At 47.5% G+C, this 20,978-nt stretch overlaps 1 protein-coding gene across 11 annotated transcripts in view; it reads left to right on the top strand.

The window, feature by feature from the left end:
• Positions 1-19,029, top strand: part of LOC135064419 (synergin gamma-like) — a 120,091-nt gene extending 101,062 nt beyond the window's left edge. For 8 of the 11 annotated variants that reach the window (XM_063964284.1, XM_063964282.1, XM_063964281.1 and 5 more), the window contains one exon: positions 18,682-19,029. In XM_063964284.1, coding sequence (XP_063820354.1) covers positions 18,682-18,843 — 162 coding nt within the window. In that variant the 3' untranslated portion in view covers positions 18,844-19,029. Of the gene's footprint in view, positions 1-97; positions 245-374; positions 513-769; positions 913-11,285; positions 11,440-11,591; positions 11,695-18,681 lie in introns of those variants that run through there. The other 3 variants (XR_010250741.1, XR_010250778.1, XR_010250784.1) reach the window with 3 other exon arrangements.
• Positions 19,030-20,978: the final 1,949 nt, after the last annotated feature.

Raw genomic sequence — 20,978 nt, 5'->3', positions numbered from 1 at the left:
ATTTGAAGGGATTATCTACTTGGTTTGTCAATTTTTGATCCACAAGTATTTTTTAATAGATTTTTAAAAATAATATTTTTTTCTTCACTCTGCTGAGGGGAATGTACCCATGATTCAACAGTTTTACCCAGGATACACTTCTGCAAAGCCACTCCAGTATTGGACCAGTTTACCCCACTCTACCATGGACATCCTACTTGTGATGTGGACCTGAACCTCCGCCATGTTAGAGTCACTCTTTCAGGTGAGATGTATTGGCCAAAACTCCATCTTGTCTGAGTAACCTGTGTATATGCGCAGTGTTGCTGGCACCTTTTGTTCTTTTCCAGGGTGGAGGAAACACTCTCAAATTACCTCCTTATTCTCTTCCGCAGATCTTGTGGAGTATCCTTCCCGATTTGCAGGAGCCAGCCTGGATTTGAAGGGACCGGACAGTTCCCCTGCTGTACCATGGGCGACCTACTTGTGATGTGGACCTGAACCACCGCCATGTAGTAGACAACCTCCCTCAGGTGAGATGTATTGCCCAAAACTCCCTCTTGACCAAGTAACCCCGGCATGTCCAAAGTGCAGCCCTCCGGCATTTGCAAAACTGCACATCCAATCGGGCCCTGACACAGCAATGCTTAAGCTGTGTCAGGGCATGCTTGGATGTGTAGTTTCTCAAGTGCCGGAGGGTTGCATTTGGGACAAAGGCAGATGTAACCTGCTTGTACCTTGTCTTTGGATGACACAAATACCTGGAACCTCATACAATTCTCTTCCACAGGTCTTGCGGAGTATCCTTCCCAAGTTGCGTGGATGTGGAGGGACACGACAGTTCCCCTGATGTACCATGGGCAACCTAACACAATACCATTGCATCTCTGAAATGCCATATTTTACATTTTATTTACTAATAATTTAAAGAAATACACACAAAACTTCTCATTTTAAAAATTTATTGAAGAAATATAATTGTATTTTATTTTGGATTAAAAAATAAAATGTAATAAAACAAAAAAAGTAGTGTTTGTTCTTCTTTACATTCTTTTCTTGTGTAGATACACTGTATCTGTGAAAAAACAAGAAATTCCATAGTAATTAAAGACACTAATGATGTCATGTTCATTCCTTTCCCAAGAACATTTGTGGAACCACACAGTCCAGCATGACCCATTGCTGGACTGTGTTGTTTTACCCAAGGTACGGCGGTCCAAAGTGGCAGAGTGGTGTCAGTGTTCAGCACTTTGACACGGCTGCACTTGTGGAACCACACAGTCCAGCATGACCCACTGCTGTACTGTGTTGTTCCCCAAGGGCAGGCGGTCCAAAGTTTCTTGAATATATACATTGAAACATGGCTTTACTCACCTTGGTACGCACAACACGAACTACGCCGTCCACTTCAATTTTCCACCCAATCCTATGAAGAAGCCAAAAACAAACACTAGTGAATAGTAAATTCACACAACAGTGAAAGCCTAATTTACACCAATACAAAAAGGAGTTTGTTTTTTAAAATAAAAGTGGTTTCAGAATAGCTCTTTGGCCCATCATATATGTAACCACAAGGAGCTTTCATCAGTTACCACACGCGCCCGCATACATGCCCACGCATGTATGCCTAGACAGAAAGCTCCTTGGTAGTATCCAGTCGGGGGTGGGGGAGCCCAACACAAATATAAAACAATAGTAAGAAAAAAAAAAAACTAATGGGAGGTGGAGAAAGGGAAACATGAAAAACATAAAGAGTAAATAATTAAACAATACGACCTGGCTTATGGTGGTTGTCCGTCCGGATCCTCTTCTTCCTCCTGATGGGGCGTCGATGCCCTGGGCGGCTGTGGAGTGCGTTGACTTTGCCTCGGTGGCCGTGCTGGTGTAGATGATGCGGCCGGTGTTGGTGGTGGAGGCATCTGGTAGGTGGGGTACATCCCTGTATATCCTTGGTACAGCTGTGACCGTCCATACCAGGATGGTGGTGGAGGAATGGCAGGAGGCGTCCGTGTGGCTTGTGATGGCGGATGTGGTGGTTCACCAGCGTGTTGATGAGCTGGCTCTGGGAGCTTATCGTACATCATCTGCAGTATGGTTGCGATGATCTGGTGGCTGGCTGCCGAATGTCGTTGGCTCTCCGACATGTTGTCAACGCTGTGTGCCAGGCATGATGTGTTATCCACCAGCCGGTTGATGGATGTGGCCAGAACTTGAAGGATGTCCATAGTCTCCCTGTGATCTTCTCGTCTGGTCTTTTGCGTTTCTGCCGTGCTGTCGGAAAGAGCCTTTTGCATTTCAACCAGACCGTTTGCCATCTTCTCCATTGTCTTCTCAATGGCGTCCAGTCTGGTTTCAACGACATTCGTGTAGGTATCCTGGCGAGCAGTCATCTCTGCTGCCAGGGTATGTACCCTCTGAACATTTGAGGGATCCTGCCCTTCCTGTACGTCTGCCACCAATTGCATTTGTGCAGCTGAAAAGAAAATTAGAAATTAGTATACACATTCAAACATTTGTTTGAAGGCTCACAATTCGATAATTACTCACACAGGGATGTAGAAACAGCGGGCTGCTGCACTTCCACCTCCTCGTCCGACGAATCCTGTAGGAGATCCGGCCTAAAGAAGGGACCAATCCCCGACGCAAGTCCGCTGCTGGTCCGTGGCACCTCTGTTTGCAAAAGAAGAAAAGAATAAAATAAAGTCAATAAACTATACAAAAATGGCGACACCCCCCCCCCCCCCCCCAAAAAAAACCCAAAAAATAAAAACCTTCTCCATTTTGTGGTGCCGCTGCTCCAGGAGCTTCACTTGTCCTCAATTCTGGAGACTTTTCAAGGGTATGGCTGGATACGTCTGCACGGCTGTCTTCAAACCCAAGAAAAGTCTCGTCCGTTACCCTGTTGACTCAAACAGTTCGGGTGATGGGTCCACAAGGGTAGTGTCTTGTTGAGGCTCTTCGGTCACAGTCCCAGAGCTCCTGGAGAGATGATGAGCTGGTGATGGCCTGCGCGCAGGAGATGTAGTTTGGCGCCCAGCTGGTGGTGTGGTCGCCGACGTTCTGCGCTGATGTGATGGTCTGCGCGCTGACGATGTCTGGCGCGCAGGTGACTTTCTACGCGCCAGACGTCATCAGCGCGCAGAAAGTGACTTTCTGCGCGCTGACGATGTGTGGCGCACAGGTGATGATCTGCGCGCTGCTGATGCTTGCTGCGCAGGTGATGGTCCGCCCGCTGCTGCTGATGCCTGCTGCGCAGGTGATGGTCCGCGCGCTGGCGATGTCCTCTGGGCAGGCGTATCTGGGGAAAAAGAACAAACAAATTAGCAAATAAAAAATAAATAAAAAAAGATTTAGTACAGCTCATCTGAATGTATTCTTACCATCAGGCCTCCTTTTGGACTGCTTGTCTCACGCCGTCTTCAGTCTTCTGGGCGGTTCTTCCTCCTCGGGAAAGCCAGCAGGACGGCTGGAGTCCACACCTCCGCGAACTCCTTGGACCATAACAGGGTTCATGCGCCTTTTAATAACGTTCTCCCAGGGTAGCCACTTTAGATTGAGAGCCGGACCACCTCCCGTAGCTGTCTCATGTCGGCGCTGAATCCCCATCTTCTTCTTGGTCTGTCTGCGGCAATCACTGTACCGCTTCATGCAGTTTCTGGTGCCCCGGCGGTTTCCAGATACTGCAGTGACTTGTCTCGCGATGGCATCCCAGATGTTTTGCTTGGTCTTAGCTGCTGTGCTCTGTGCCCTTGGTCCATACAGAACGTCGTAGGACCTGTCGACGCCATCCACCAGGGCACAGTTTTCCGCCTCAGTGTATCTGGGTCCACGCTGCTTCTTCTGTCCTACGTCTTCACCAGAGGCTTCCTCCTCCGACTGATCCTCTGGCTGGCTTCTTGCCTTTAGGGATAAAAAAAAAACATGCATTTAATAAGATCGGTATGTACCTGTGAAGTGTGTCAGTATCCCTGGCAGTGCGCAAAGATACCTGTAAATGTGCATGGCAGTGCGCAAACTAGGGTGTGTCAAGTTGGATGCTATTGTGTCTCCAGGTGTTGACAGTATTTACCTTTCCAGGCCTTTTCTTTTTCTTTTGCTTCTCCCTTTGGTCCCTTGACGACCGCGGCTGGTCACTGCATGCCTGGTCGGTCGTATCCTCCTCCTGGGTCGGCTCCCACTCCTCATTGCTGTGCAGGGAAAATTCTTCTGAGGGGTGGGGGGGAAGGGGGGGATCGGGGGCCGCTTGTCCCTGGACATCTCTGTTGTAAAAAGAAATATTATTTCTCTGACGTCCTAGTGGATGCTGGGAACTCCGTAAGGACCATGGGGAATAGCGGCTCCGCAGGAGACTGGGCACAAAAGTAAAGCTTTAGGACTACCTGGTGTGCACTGGCTCTTCCCCCTATGACCCTCCTCCAAGCCTCAGTTAGATTTTTGTGCCCGGCCGAGAAGGGTGCATTCTAGGAGGCTCTCCTGAGTTTCTTAGTAAAAGTTTAGTTTTAGGTTTTTTATTTTCAGTGAGACCTGCTGGCAACAGGCTCACTGCATCGAGGGACTAAGGGGAGAAGAAGCGAACCTGCCTGCTTGCAGCCAGCTTGGGCTTCTTGGCTACTGGACACCATTAGCTCCAGAGGGACCGAACACAGGCCCAGCCTCGGAGTCCGGTCCCAGAGCCGCGCCGCCGGCCCCCTTACAGAGCCAGAAGCAAGAAGAGGTCCGGAAAATCGGCGGCAGAAGACATCAGTCTTCACCAAGGTAGCGCACAGCACTGCAGCTGTGCGCCATTGCTCCTCATACACACTTCACACTCCGGTCACTGAGGGTGCAGGGCGCTGGGGGGGGGCGCCCTGAGAAGCAATAAAAACACCTTGGCTGGCTAAAATTACATCACATATAGCTCCAGGGCTATATGGATGTATATTAACCCCTGCCAGATAACAGATAAAAGCGGGAGAAAAGTCCGCCGAGAAGGGGGCGGAGCCTATCTCCTCAGCACACTGGCGCCATTTTCCCTCACAGCCCCGCTGGAAGGACGTCTCCCTGACTCTCCCCTGCAGTCCTGCACTACAGAAAAGGGTAAAAAGAGAGGGGGGGCACTAATTAGGCGCAGTATAAATAAAACAGCAGCTATAAGGGGAAAAACACTTCTATAAGGTTATCCCTGTATATATATAGCGCTCTGGTGTGTGCTGGCATACTCTCCCTCTGTCTCCCCAAAGGGCTAGTGGGGTCCTGTCCTCTATCAGAGCATTCCCTATGTGTGTGCTGTGTGTCGGTACGATTGTGTCGACATGTATGAGAAGGAAAATGGTGTGGAGGCGGAGCAATTGCCTGTAATGGAGATGTCACCCCCTAGGGAGTCGACACCTGAGTGGCTGAGCTTATGGAAGGAATTACGTGACAGTGTCAGCTCTTTACAAAAGACAGTAGATGACATGAGACAGCCGGCTACTCAGCTCGTGCCTGTCCAGGCGTCTCAAAAGCCATCAGGGGCTCTAAAACGCCCGTTACCTCAGATGGCAGATACAGACGCCGACACGGATACTGACTCCAGTGTCGACGATGAAGAGACGAATGTGACTTCCAGTAGGGCCACACGTTACAGGATTGATGCTATGGAAAATGTTTTACATATTTCTGATAATACAAGTACCACTAAAAAGGGTATTATGTTGGTGAGAAAAAACTGCCTGTAGTTTTTCCTGCATCTGAGGAATTAAATGAAGTGTGTGATGAAGCGTGGCTTTCCCCCGATAAAAAAACTGATAATTCCTAAAAGGTTATTAACATCATACCCCTTCCCGCCAGAGGATAGGGCACGTTGGGAAACACCCCATAAGGTGGATAAAGCGCTCACACATTTGTCTAAACAGGTGGCACTACCGTCTCCTGATACGGCTGCCCTTAAGGAACCTGCTGACAGAAAGCAGGAGAATATCCTAAAATGTATATACACTCACACGGGTGTTAGACTGCGACCAACAATCGCTTCAGCCTGGATGTGCAGTGCTGGGGTGGCTTGGTCGGATTCCCTGATTGACAATATTGATACCCTATATAGGGACAGTATATTACTGACTATAGAGCATTTGAAGGATGCATTACTATATATGCGTGATGCACAGAGGGATATTTGCCGACTGGCATCAAGAGTAAGTGCGCTGTCCATTTCTGCCAGAAGAGGGTTATGGACGAGGCAGTGGTCAGGTGATGCTGATTCCAAAAGGCATATGGAAGTATTGCCTTATAAAGGGGAGGAGTTATTTGGAGTAGGTCTATCAGACCTGGTGGCCACGGCAACTGCTGGGAAATCCACATTTTTACCCCAGGTAGCCTCTCAACACAAGAAGACGCCGTATTATCAGAGATGATACTACTTCGAAGGAAGGGAGTTTTAGTTATCCCGTACATGGACGATCTCCTGATAAGGGCAAGATCCAGGGAACAATTGGTAGTCGGGGTAGCACTATCTCAAGTAGTGTTGCGGCAGCACGGTTGGATTCTCAATATTCCAAAATCGCAGCCGATCCCGACGACACGTCTTCTATTCCTAGGGATGATCCTGGACACAGTCCAGAAAAAGGTGTTTCTCCCGGAGGAGAAAGCCAGGGAGTTATCCGAACTAGTCAGAAACCTCCTAAAGCCAGGCCAAGTGTCAGTGCATCAATGCACAAGGGTCCTGGGAAAAATGGTGGCTTCCTACGAAGCAATCCCATTCGGCAGATTCCACGCAAGAACTTTCCAGTGGGACCTGCTGGACAAATGGTCCGGATCGCATCTTCAGATGCATCAGCGGATAACCCTGTCACCAAAGACAAGGGTGTCTCTCCTGTGGTGGTTGCAGAGTGCTCATCTTCTAGAGGGCCGCATATTCGGCATTCAGGACTGGGTCCTGGTGACCACGGAGCCAGCCTGCGAGGCTGGGGAGCAGTCACACAGGGAAGAAATTTCCAGGGCTTGTGGTCAAGCCTGGAGACATCACTTCACATAAATATCCTGGAGCTGAGGGCCATTTACAATGCCCTAAGCCAAGCAAGACCTCTGCTTCAAGGTCAGCCGGTGCTGATCCAGTCGGACAACATCACGACAGTCGCCCACGTGAACAGACAGGGCGGCACAAGAAGCAGGAGGGCAATGGCAGAAGCTGCAAGGATTCTTCGCTGGGCGGAAAATCATGTGATAGCACTGTCAGCAGTGTTCATTCCGGGAGTGGACAACTGGGAAGCAGACTTCCTCAGCAGGCACGACCTCCACCCGGGAGAGTGGAGACTTCACCCAGAAGTCTTCCACATGATTGTAAACCGTTGGAAAGAACCAAAGGTGGACATGATGGTGTCCCGCCTCAACAAAAAATTGGACAGGTATTGCGCCAGGTCAAGGGACCCTCAGACAATAGCTGTGGACGCTCTGGTAACACCATGGGTGTACCAGTCAGTGTAGGTGTTCCCTCCTCTGCCTCTCATACCCAAGGTACTGAGAATTATAAGACGGAGAGGAGTAAGAACTATACTCGTGGCTCCGGATTGGCCAAGAAGGACTTGGTACCCGGAACTTCAAGAGATGCTCACAGAGGACCCGTGGCCTCTACCTCTACGAAGGGACCTGCTCCAGCAAGGACCCTGTCTGTTCCAAGGCCCCAACGGAGGAATTTCAACTGGGTCGATTCCTGCATTTCCTGCAAACAGGAGTGTCTATGGGCCTAAAATTAGAATCCATTAAGGTTCAGATTCCGGCCCTGTCGATTTTCTTCCAGAAAGAACTGGCTTCAGTTCCTGAAGTTCAGACGTTTGTCAAGGGGGTGCTGCATATACAGCCTCCTTTTGTGCCTCCAGTGGCACCTTGGGATCTTAATGTAGGTTTGGGGTTCCTAAAATCACATTGGTTTGAACCACTTAAATCTGTGGATTTGAAATATCTCACGTGGAAAGTGGTCATGTGTTGGCGTGTCAGAATTGGCGGCTTTATCCTGTAAAAGCCCTTATCTGATTGTCCATTCGGACAGGGCGGAATTGAGGACTCGTCCTCAGTTTCTCCCTAAGGTGGTGTCAGCGTTTCACCTGAACCAGCCTATTGTGGTGCCTGCGGCTACTAGGGACTTGGAGGACTCCAAGTTGCTGGACGTAGTCAAGGCCCTGAAAATATATGTTTCCAGGACGGCTGGAGTCAGAAAATCTGACTCGCTGTTTATCCTGTATGCACCCAACAAGCTGGGTGCTCCTGCTTCTAAGCAGACTATTGCTCGTTGGATTTGTAGTACAATTCAGCTTGCACATTCTGTGGCAGGCCTGCCACAGCCAAAATCTGTAAAAGCCCATTCCACAAGGAAGGTGGGCTCATCTTGGGCGGCTGCCCGAGGGGTCTTGGCTTTACAACTTTGCCGAGCAGCTACTTGGTCAGGGGCAAACACGTTTGCTAAATTCTACAAATTTGATACCCTGGCTGAGGAGGACCTGGAGTTCTCTCATTCGGTGCTGCAGAGTCATCCGCACTCTCCCGCCCGTTTGGGAGCTTTGGTATAATCCCCATGGTCCTTACGGAGTTCCCAGCATCCACTAGGACGTCAGAGAAAATAAGAATTTACTTACCGATAATTCTATTTCTCGTAGTCCGTAGTGGATGCTGGGCGCCCATCCCAAGTGCGGATTGTCTGCAATACTTGTACATAGTTATTGTTAACTAAATCGGGTTATTGTTGTTGTGAGCCATCTTTCCAGAGGCTCCTCTGTTATCATGCTGTTAACTGGGTTCAGATCACAGTTTGTACGGTGTGATTGGTGTGGCTGGTATGAGTCTTACCCGGGATTCAAAATCCTTCCTTATTGTGTACGCTCGTCCGGGCACAGTATCCTAACTGAGGCTTGGAGGAGGGTCATAGGGGGAGGAGCCAGTGCACACCAGGTAGTCCTAAAGCTTTACTTTTGTGCCCAGTCTCCTGCGGAGCCGCTATTCCCCATGGTCCTTACGGAGTTCCCAGCATCCACTACGGACTACGAGAAATAGAATTATCGGTAAGTAAATTCTTATTTTTTACAAATTTAACACACATTACATAATTACATGCAACCACACGTCATGCTGCTGGGACCCCAGTGCTCAAGCAGGACCAAACACAACAAAAAAAAAAAAAATTTAAAAATTTAAAAAAACCTCAGCCAAACAAGCCAAACCCCCCGTACAAGCATCCCTGCACATGCTGGAGGTCAACCAGTGCTAAAGTAGGAGCAAAAAAACATGTTTTGGAAACAAACGACAACACATGTCGGCCACATGGCAGATACCGACACACTCAAAAGTCAAGCCAAAAAGCATCCCTGCAAATGCTGGAGGTACAACAATGCAAAAGCATGACCCAAAAAAAACATTTTATGAAAAAAAAAAACGTGAAAAACTACCCCCAAACACAAAACTCGAAAAAAACCATGCAGCGATGCAAGCAGGACCTGCAGCAATCCAAACAGGACCTATATACACATACCTGCATACATATACATACCCCAAACACCCCAAAGCAACGCCACATGTACACCTCATGGCACCCCCCCACTACACAAACACATACATGCAACGCCAGACCACATGTGGTACTTACCTACAAATGTAGAAATCGCTCCAAAAACGACTTTCCTCCGGGGTAACAGGTATCCTGTCCGTCCTGGATTAAAGCCTGCTGGGTGTACAAACGATACCACAGCAAACAACAACCAATTTGCTAGCTCTGCACCTCCACACACCTCTCTGCAGGTTCACAAAATGGCTTCTGAGCACGCAGCAAACAAGCCCTATAAAGGGCACCAAACGGCGGGAAGTCGAGTCCAGGACGCCCACTACTCGACGATTGGTCCGTTATTCGACAAGGGGAGTGTCGAATGAGTTATGTATTTAATATGTCGAATTCATGGTCCCGGGTGGAGGGTTTCGGCTGTCGAGTAGTGTCGAATCTTAAAACGGTCGAAAAAAAGGCGCAATTCGTCCGGAATTGCATATACCCCTATGAAACTTAGGGCCTAATTCATACTTGTACGCAGGATCGTGTACAAGTCCAATGGTGGGGACACTGCGCATGTGCAAGACCTGTGCTTTGCCTGTGCAGAATGATCCATGCGTCCTCGCACACGCAGTGTCCCTTAAACCCTAGCCTGATTGACAAGCTGAGGGCATTTGGGTGTGGGGAGGGGGCGGCAACCGGGTCCGTTCCTCATAATGGACGCGTGTGTCCTCTGTTTTGTGGGAGTGCCAACGTCGGTGTCTTTGACATTTACTGACCTCTGCTGCGGACCTCACTCAGAAATCTGAGTAACCTGAAGGTTACTCACATGACTGATGGTCACAGAGTGTGATCCGATGATGCCTCTTCAGACACACCAGCAGGTAACAGAAGCAGACGGCTGTGCAATATCATACAACTCTCAATCAGGCCCTTAGTGTATAATTAAGCACAGTGTAGCAGTTGGTAACAGAACAGTGTAGTGTAACAATTTTTCTGTCCATCTGGGCCTTTGTCAAGCTTACAGCCAAGTACTCACAGGGATCTAACAGTGGTCCAAATTAGATCTGTTGGATCTCTGGGATTGTGTACTTTGTTTTAACCTTGAAAAAGTGCCAGATGGAGCGAAACGTTGCATAGGCATGCAGTACACCATATAAGTATTTGAAAAAGCAGCTGCTTGGACGAGCACCTTCTTCCTATACCATATACTGGTTAACTCAGCTACTGGCAGATATCAGTCGTTGTGCTCAAATAAGAATTGTACTTTCCTATGGAAAATGATGCGTTCACATGTGCTTAATGGAAGACAAATAGTAAAGAACTGTCCAGTTCTTTTTATGTGTTTTTGTTTTGGGGATTGTGTTTGTTTTTCATTTCTTTTGTTTATTATTAATAGCAATATGTTTGTCAAATACAACTTTAATTGTAAATGCTCAGTCCAATTAACTTGCTCTGATTGCAAGGTAGACAAGTTGCCCTCGCGGCCCTATCTCACCCCAGATTCGTGGATTTTTCTATATAGTCTTCCTTCCTGTAATTAAAAAGTGTCTCCTTGTTCTACAAATCTTCTGATTTGGGGGACTCACCCTCCCATATATGTAAAGATTGCGGATTACAGTCATCACCGTAATGGGACCACACACACAAAATAAAAATGACCCTCTCCCCATGGAGTGCAGCGGGCAGTGAGCATCGGGAAGTGATAGTTTTGCTCATGTACAATTATGTCACTTCCATGGAAAAAGATGGAGGGAGGACTATACGCCTTTATATTTCACCCACCTTGGCACATACAAAAATGTCAGCACTCCTCTTTCAGACTAGGTTCCCCGCTCATGGCTAATGTATGGTGATCAGTGGTGTCATCACCAAATATCAACTCTTACACTACAGAGTAATCATGGAGACCAGGGATGGGGCAAGATCTCTTCCACCATGGCTTCAATAAATTCAGAGGCACACACACTTGAAAGGTGAGTCTCCTAAAGGTTCCTGGAGAGTGGGCAAGTGTTTCTATCATATCACCTCTTCGCTTTAGAGTACATGTTCAGCTCTAAAAGTCTTTTGTGGAGAATTTTGTTACACAACAACATTTTGCGGTGTATTCATCTTATTCTTGGTGCAGGAGATACGTCCGATCTCTTCATAGGCCGAAATTCATCCTGCACACCCATGACACGCTCTCAGAACACTTACCTTATGTGCAAACACCCAGTTATGCCCATTCAGTCACAGATGGAGGTGCGTACCACAATGAATCACTCGTAGTTGTGTGAGCTCTGAATTGGATCCTTCATGTTTTATCTTTTTTGACATTTATGGTCTATCATCTGTATAGTGTGTGTGCATATCATTTCATAGGTGTATTCTGCTGCCTAATACATCCCATTTTCATACCTTACACTAGTTAGCATGATCATTTGAACGAGTTATGTGCAGTACATACACTACCGTTCAAAAGTTTGGGGTCACCCAGACAATTTCGTGCTTTACATGAAAACGGAAATGTATTTATCAAATGAGTTGCAAAATGAATAGAACATATAGTCAAGACATTTGCAAGGTCAATGGGGTTGAGATCTGGTGACTGCGCTGGCCACTCCATTACAGACAGAATACCAGCTGCCTGCTTCTTCCCTAACTAGTTCTTGCATAATTTGGAGGTGTGCTTTGGGTCATTGTCCTGTTGGAGGAGGAAACTGGCTCCAATCAAGCGCTGTCCACAGGGTATGGCATGGCGTTGCAAAATGGAGTGATAGCCTTCCTTATTCAAAATCCGTTTTACCTTGTACAAATCTCCCACTTTACCAGCACCAAAGCAGCCCCAGACCATCACATTACCTCCACCATGCTTGACAGATGGCGTCAGGCCCTCTTCCAGCATCTTTTCACTTGTTCTGAGTCTCACAAATGTTCTTCTTTGTGATCCAAACACCTCAGACTTCGATTCGTCTGTCCATAACACTTTTTTCCAATCTTCCTCTGTCCAATGACTGTTCTTTTGCCCATATTAATCTTTCTCATACGTCCTAGAGGATGCTGGGGATGCTTCAAGAACCATGGGGTTTAGACTGGATCCGCAGGAGACATGGGCACTTTAAGACTTTAAATGGGTGTGAACTGGCTCCTCCCTCTATGTCTCTCCTCCAGACTTCAGTTAGATTCTGTGCCCAGGGAAACTGGTCACAAACAGGGGAGCTCTACTGAGTTTCTCTGAAAAAAGACTTATAGGTTTTTTATTTTCAGGGAGACCTGCTGGCAACAGGCTCCCTGCTTCGAGGGACTGAGGGGAGAGTAGCAGATCTACTTCTCTGAGTTCAAAGGCTCTGCTTCTTAGGCTACTGGACACCATTAGCTCCAGAGGGTTCGATCACTTGTTACGCCTAGCTGCTCGTTCCAGGAGCCGCGCTGTCATTCCCCTTGCAAAGCCAGAAGAAAGAAGCCAGGTGAGTAAAAGAAGAAACGAAGACTTCAGTGACGGCAGAAGACTTCAGGTCCTGAGGTACCGCGCAGCGGTCGCGATGCGCGCCATGCTCCTAAACACACAGCGGCACTGACAGGGTGCAGGGCGCAGTGGGGGGCGCCCTGGGCAGCATGGGGACCTGAAAGGACTGGCAAAAGTTATATGAAAAGTGCCTAGGCACTCAATATAGACCCCCGCCAGTATAAAAATGTTAAATTGAGCGGGACTGAAGTGCGCCGGTGAGGGGGCGTGGCTTAGTCCCCACAGCTCTGACCAGCGCCATTTTCTCTTCACAGAAGCTGCAGAGACGCTGGCCGTGACCTCCACACTGCTGTACAAGTAACAGGGTGCAAAAGCGCTAGCAGGTCTGAGGCATTGTATGTAAAGTTTCAATACCGGGTTGGGCGCTGGGTTGTGAGCTGGCAAACTCCCTCTGTATCTTTCTAACAGGCTTTGCTGTGGGTCTGTCCCCTATAGCCCAGTGTGATTGTAGGTGTCGGTACGTGTGTGTCGACATGTCTGAGGCTGAGTGCTCTTCCCAGGAGGAAGCCGGAGTGGGGACAGAAAAGGAGGTGGGAGTGACCCTGTCGGCACCGCCGACTGCTGAGTGGGTAAATATGTTGAGTGTTTTGAATGCAAATGTGGCTTGGTTGACTAAGAGATTAGATAAATCAGAGTCTAAGAACCAGACATGGAGGAAATCCATGGAAGATGCATTGTCACAAGCTCAGACCCCTTCGGGGTCACAGAAACGTGCATTTACCCAGATAGCAGATACAGATACCGACACGGACTCTGATTTCAGTGTCGACTATAGTGATGCCAGATTAAATCCTAAACTAGCCAAGAGCATTCAGTACATGATTGTGGCGATAAAAGGAAAATCCTGACAAGAAGGTACAGGTTCCCAAAAGAATTCCTGTGGCTTATCCGTTCCCCTCGGGGGACAGGGAAAAGTGGGAGTCAACCCCCACAGTGGACAAAGCTCTATCGCGTCTGTCCAAGAAGGTGGCGCTTCCGTCTCCGGACACGGCAGCCCTAAAGGATCCTGTGGATCGTAAGCAGGAAAATACAGTAAAAGCCATTTATGTCACTACAGGTTCACTACTCAGGCCTTCCGTTGCTTCGGCATGGGTGAGTAGCGCTATTGAAAAATGGGCAGATAACTTGTCATCTGAGATAGATACCCTGGACAGGGATAACGTGCTTTTGACTCTGGGTCATATCAGGGACGCTGCAGCATATTTAAAAGAAGCGGCAAGGGATATTGGCCTTTTGGGATCAAGGGCCAATGCCATGGCTGTCTCGGCTAGAAGGGCATTGTGGATTTATCAATGGAATGCTGATGCTGACTCGAAGAAGGCTATGGAGTCTCTACCGTTTAACGGTAGTGTCTTGTTTGGTGACTACGGCTACCGCGGGTAAGTCATCATTTTTACCTTATGTTCCAGCGCAACAACAAAAAAAACGCCCCACTATCAGATGCAGTCCTTTCGGCCCAATAAATACAAAAAAGGACAAGGCTCCTCCTTCCTTGCTGCGACAGGAAGAGGAAAGGGAAAAAGGTCACAGGCTGTGGCAAGTTCCCAAGAACAGAAGTCCTCTCCGGCTTCTACCAAATCCACCGCATGACGCTGTGGCTCCTCTGCGGGAGTCTGCACCAGTGGGGGCACGTCTCAAACTCTTTAGTCAGATATGGGCTCGCTCGGCCCTGGATCCTTGGATATTAGAAATAGTGACCCAAGGGTACAAATTAGAGTTTCCAGATGTGCCCCCTCACCCATTTTTCAAATCGGCCTTGCCAGCTTCTCTTCCAGAAAGGGAGGTGGTATGCGCTGTGATACTAAAGCTGTGTCAAAATCAAGTCATTGTCACGGTACCCCCGTCACAACAGGGGGAGGGTTTTTATTCGAGTCTGTTTGTGGTACAAAAGCCGGATGGCTCAGTCAGACCGATTCTGAACCTAAAATCCCTTAATTTCTTTCTAAAAAAATTCAAATTCAAGATGGAATCTCTCCGAGCAGTGATCTCCAGTCTGGAGGAAGGGGATTTTATGGTGTTGGTCGACATAAAGGATGCCTACTTACACGTTCCTATATATCCTCCACATCAGGCTTACCTGAGGTTTGCTGTTCAGGATTGTCATTACCAATTTCAGACGTTGCCGGTTGGTCTCTCCACGGCTCCGAGGATTTTCACCAAGGTTATGGCGGAAATGATGGTGAAAAACGTTGCGCTCTCTGACGATTCTGCAACAACATGGTTGGCTCCTAAACTTACCAAAATCACAATTCGTTCCGACGACACTGCTGTCGTTCCTGGGTATGATTCTGGATACAGAATTACAGAGAGTCCTTCTTCCAGTGGAAAAGGCTCTGGAAATACAGAACATGGTAAAACAGATTCTGAAACCGGCAAGAGTGTCGATTCTTCAATGCACTCGGTTGCTGGGGAAGATGGTGGCGGCCTACGAGGCCATTCAGTATGGCAGATTCCATGCCAGGGTGTTTCAGTGGGACCTGTTGGACAAGTGGTCCGGGTCTCACCTGGACATGCACCGGAAAATAATCCTATCTTCCAGGACCAGGATCTCCCTTCTGTGGTGGCTGCACAGTTCTCACCTTCTGGAGGGACGCAGGTTCGGGATTCAGGATTGGATCCTGGTGACCACAGATGCAAGTCTCCGAGGCTGGGGAGCAGTCACACAGGGGAGAAATTTTCAGGGAAAATGGTCAAGCCAGGAAGCTTGTCTGCACATAAACATTCTGGAATTAAGGGCCATTTACAACGGCATTCTGCAAGCGGAACATCATCTTCGCGGTCTGCCCGTCTTGATTCAGTCAGACAACATAACAGCAGTGGCATATATAAACCGCCAAGGCGGAACAAAGAGCAGAGCGGCAATGGCCGAGGCCACGAAGGTTCTTCGTTGGGCGGAAAGACATGCAAGCGCTCTGTCAGCGGTCTTCATTCCAGGAGTGGACTACTGGGAAGCAGACTACCTCAGCAGACAAGATCTCCATCCAGGAGAGTGGGGTCTTCATCAAGAGGTCTTTGCAGAAGTGACAAGTCGTTGGGGAATTCCTCAAATAGACATGATGGCGTCCCGCCTCAACAAGAAACTTCAGAGATATTGTTCCAGGTCAAGGGACCCTCAAGCAGTAGCGGTGGACGCCCTAGTGACACCGTGGGTGTTTCCGTCGGTATATGTGTTCCCTCCACTTCCTCTCATTCCAAAGGGATAAAATGATAAGAAGAACAAGGGTTCAGGCGATACTCATTGTTCCAGATTGGCCAAGGAGGGCCTGGTATCCAGATCTTCAAGAATTACTCATAGAAGATCCCTGGCCTCTTCCTCTATGGGAGGACCTGTTACAGCAAGGACCGTGCGTGTATCAAGACGTACCGCGGCTGCGTTTTGACAGCATGGCGGTTGAACGCCAAATCCTAGCCCGAATGGGTGTTCTCAGTGAAATCATTCCCACACTTCTTCCGGCTAGAAAAGAACGGCAAAGCATTACCACCGTATTTGGAGGAAATGTGTGTCTTGGTGTGAATCCAAGAAGGCTCCTACGGAAGAATTTCAGCTGGGGCGTTTGCTCCAGCACATCCAACCTCCATTTGTGCCCCCTGTGGCACAGTGGGATCTTAATGTGGTACTGCGGTTCCTGCAATCTCATTGGTTTGAACCTTTACGTAAGGTTGAGCTAAAATTCCTTACTTGGAAAGTAGTCATCTTGTTGGCCTTGGCATCCGCAAGGCTGGTATCTGAGTTGGCGGCTTTGTCTCACAAATGCCCCTATTTAATCTTCGATGCTGATAGAGCGGAGTTGAGAGCTCGTCAGCAATTTCTGCCAAAAGTGGTTTCATCATTTCACGTAAACCAGCCTATTGTGGTGCCGGTGGCTACTGATGCCTTGGCGGATTCGAAGTCTCTCGATGTGGTCAGAGCTTTGAAGATCTATGTCGCCAGAACGGCGCAGATTAGGAAAACAGAGGCTCTGTTTGTCCTGTGGGCTCCCAACAAGATTGGGGCTCCTGCATCCAAGCAGACTATTGCACGCTGGATCTGTAATACGATTGAGCAGGCGCATTCTACGGCAGGAATGCAGTTACCGAAATCGGTAAAAGCCCATTCTACCAGAAAGGTGGGCTCATCCTGGGCGGCTGCCCGAGGGGTCTCGGCATTACAGCTTTGCCGAGCTGCTACTTGGTCGGGTTCAAACACCTTTGTGAAGTTTTACAAGTTTGATACCCTGGCTGAGGAGGACCTCTTGTTTGGTCAATCGGTGCTGCAGAGTAATCCGCACTCTCCCGCCCGTTCTAGAGCCCAGCATCCTCTAGGACGTATGAGAAAATAGGATTTTAGTACCTATCGGTAAATCCTTTTCTCTTAGTCCGTAGAGGATGCTGGGCGCCCGTCCCTGTGCGGACACTATCTGCAGTACTTGTTTAATAGTTATTGCTTGTGTTACACAAAGGTTGTGTTTCGGTTATGGTCAGCCTGTTGCTGATTTTGTTCATGCCGTTGACTGGACTTTTTGCTAATGCCATGTTGTACGGCGTGTTTGTGGTGTGAGCTGGTGTGTATCTCACCCTTAGTTTAACAATAAATACTTTTCCTCGAAATGTCCGTCTCCCTGTGCACAGTTCCTATAACTGAAGTCTGGAGGAGGGGCATAGAGGGAGGAGCCAGTTCACACCCATTTAAAGTCTTAAAGTGCCCATGTCTCCTGCGGATCCCGTCTATACCCCATGGTTCTTGAAGCATCCCCAGCATCCTCTACGGACTAAGAGAAAAGGATTTACCGGTAGGTATTAAAATCCTATTTTTCCTTTTATTGGCCAGTCTCATATATGGCTTTTTCTTTGCCACTCTGCCTAGCAGGCCAGCATCCCGGAGTCGCCTCTTCACTGTAGACATTGACACTGGCATTTTGCGGGTACCATTTAATGAAGCTGCCAGTTGAGGACCTGTGAGGCGTCTATTTCTCAAATTAGAGACTCTAATGTACTTGTCTTCTTGCTCAGTTGTGCACCGGGGCCTCCCACTTATCTTTCTACTCTGGCTAGAGCTGTTTGTGCTTTTCTCTGAAGGGAGTAGTACACACAGTTGTAGGAAATGTTCAGTTTCTTGGCAGTTTCTCACATGGAAAAGCCTTCATTTAGAAGAACAAGAATAGACTGTCAAGTTTCACATGAAAGCTCTCTTTTTCTGGCCATTTTGAGAGTATAATCGAACCCACAAATGTGATGCTCCAGATACTCAACTAGCTCAAAAGAAAGGCCAGTTTTATAGCTTCTCTAACGAGCAAACCCGTTTTCAGCTGTGCTAACATAATTGCGCAAGGGTTTTCTATTCATCCATTAGTCTTCTAACGCGATTAGCAAACATAATCTACCATTAGAACACTGTAGTGATGGTTGCTGGAAATGGGCCACTATACACCTATGTAGATATTCCTTTAAAAACCAGACGTTTGCAGCTACCACATTAACAACAATGTATAGTGTATTTCTGATTAATTTCATGTTTAGTGTATTTCTGATTAATTTAATGTTATCTTCATTGGAAAAAAAAGTGCTTTTCTTTCAAAAATAAGGAAATTGGGTGACAAATTTTAGTGTATGACCAATTTCTTTTTTAAAGCATTATTAAATTTTTTAGCAAGGTTAAAAAAAAATATATATACTAGTCTTTTCTGCCATGGTACGTTATTACAGTTTGCCTATCTTTTCACTTCTTTTCTAGTTTGCATCTGAACCCAAAAGCTGCATGTTGAATTTTGGAGGGCTGTCCTATCACCCAAGCTGTGCCAACTTCTGGTTAAACTGTGTGGATGCCCATCTGCCCGTTTTGTCTTGTCACAGTAACTGTTTTTCTTGCCTCAAACTAAAGGAAGATGCATTATGACTTATTGAATATCCTAAGAATAATATGGACTTGTAGAAGGGACAATAATTTATTTGGAGAACAGATTGTTACTATGTGAATTTTATTTTCTTCTGTATTTTGTGGTACTACTACGATGTTGAAAAAATACTTCTACATGGACATGATGGCACTGTATTAAAGTGAGAGATCAATGTTTCTTAAGGACTGCAAGTACTTTTTATATGAACAAAGCTTTTTAATACTTAAACTAAGAACTGCTGTATGTGTTTTTCTTATAAATATATATGATTAAAAAAAAAAATATTTTGCCCATGACTATTTTAAGAGAAGTAGGGCACGCCCTCAAATATACAGTAAGGGGCAGCACTGGAGTTGGCTGTAAAAAAATTTTTTGTGTAGTACTGCACATACACGCCATAATGTATGTGTGTATATGTATATATGTATATATACATACACACACACTACAGGCCGGTAGCACTAACATCGGTGGTGATGAAGACGTTGGAAAGACTGGTACTGACCCATCTAAAGTCCACAGTAGGTCCCCTCCTTGACCCTCTCCAGCTTGCCTACAGGGCAAATAGAGAGGCAGAGGATGCAGTGAATTTGGGTCTGCATCACATCTTGCAGCACGTGGACCCGCCGGGGAGTTACGCGAGGGTACTATTCGTGAACTTCAGATCTGCAGTTAACACTATCATTCATGGTCTGCTGCAATCGAAAATGCACAGACTCTGTGTCTCGGATAGGCTATGCTCCTGGGTGTTGGACTTCCTAACTGAGCGGGAGCAGAGAGTAAGGATGGGGAAATTCTCCTCGGGAGTAGGGTCAACCAGCATGGGCGCACCCCAGGGGTGTGTCCTTTCCCCCTTCCTCTTCTCTCTCTACACCAATGACTGCATCTCCAGGAACAAGTCGGTGAAACTCCTTAAATTTGCGGACGACACCACGCTAATTGGCCTGATCACGGATGGAGAGGAGACTGCTTACAGCAGGGGTGGCCAACCAGTCAGTGACAAAGAGCCAAATAACCTTGTTAGGTACGTCAAAGAGCCGACATCGCGCATGCAAAAATTTAATGTGGCCTTGTGCCTGCTAGACCACACCCCTGGTATAAAATACATTTAAAAAAACAGAACGGCATAAAATTAAAAAATGTAAAGTCCGATCCATTGAAAAAGCCACTTTTACATAAAATAATTGAAAAAGCCAGATTCACATAATAAACGTAAGTTCCCCCATGTGTCACTCCTGCTAGCACCCTCCTATGTCACTCCAACCAGCTCCCCATGTGACACTCCTGCTAGTACCCTCCTATGTTAGTCCTGCCAGCACCCCCCATGTCACTCCAGCCAGCTCTCCCATGTGTCACTCCGGCTACCATCCTCCTATGTCACTCCAGCCAGCTTTCCCATGTGTCACTACTTCCAGTACCCTCCTTCATCACTCCAGTCAGCTCCTCCATGTGTCACTCCTGCCAGCTCTCCCATGTGTCACTCCGGCTACCACCCTCCTATGTCACTCCAGCCAGCTTTCCCATGTGTCACTACTTCCAGCACCCTCCATCACTCCAGTCAGCTCCTCCATGTGTCACTCCTGCTAGGACCCTTCTGTATCACTCCAGACAGCTCCGCCTTGTGTCACTCTAGCCCACCCTCATGTGTCACTAAAGTTCCCCCACCAAGTCGTGCCATTGCTGCAGCCCCTAATGTGTTCTCTGTTCGCCAGTGGGTGTCTCGCCTCTAGTATCTGGCTCCTTCAATTTTCAGTCCCTGTAGTGCTGTTGCATGTCTGGCTGGAGTGTAGCAGTTTCTGTATCTGTTGTGGTCACATGATTTAGAGTGTTGGTAGCCACATTCAAATAAAGAAGAAATTGAGATAACCACTTAACTAGCGCTTCAGTATGTTCACAGGTTCACTTATTCTTCCCAATTCATGTCCGTCATTTTGCATATAAAACAAGGGAGTAGGGAAAAGAATATAGTGTAATACAATTTTTAATGATACAGAAAAAATACAAACAACATTTAAAATTCAGCGATCTGTATAAAAGGCATATCTGACAGGTAGGCTTCTCAATCAGAAGTAGATACAATGGAGGTTTTACCAGATTTGATGGAACTGTGGTTTAGACAGTTCAAAACAGCATA

The sequence above is a fragment of the Pseudophryne corroboree genome, chromosome 1 (assembly GCF_028390025.1).
Source record: "Pseudophryne corroboree isolate aPseCor3 chromosome 1, aPseCor3.hap2, whole genome shotgun sequence".
Classification (NCBI taxonomy): domain Eukaryota; kingdom Metazoa; phylum Chordata; class Amphibia; order Anura; family Myobatrachidae; genus Pseudophryne; species Pseudophryne corroboree.
Note: the sequence above shows the minus strand (reverse complement) of the source record. Positions and strands in the feature narration are given on the sequence as shown.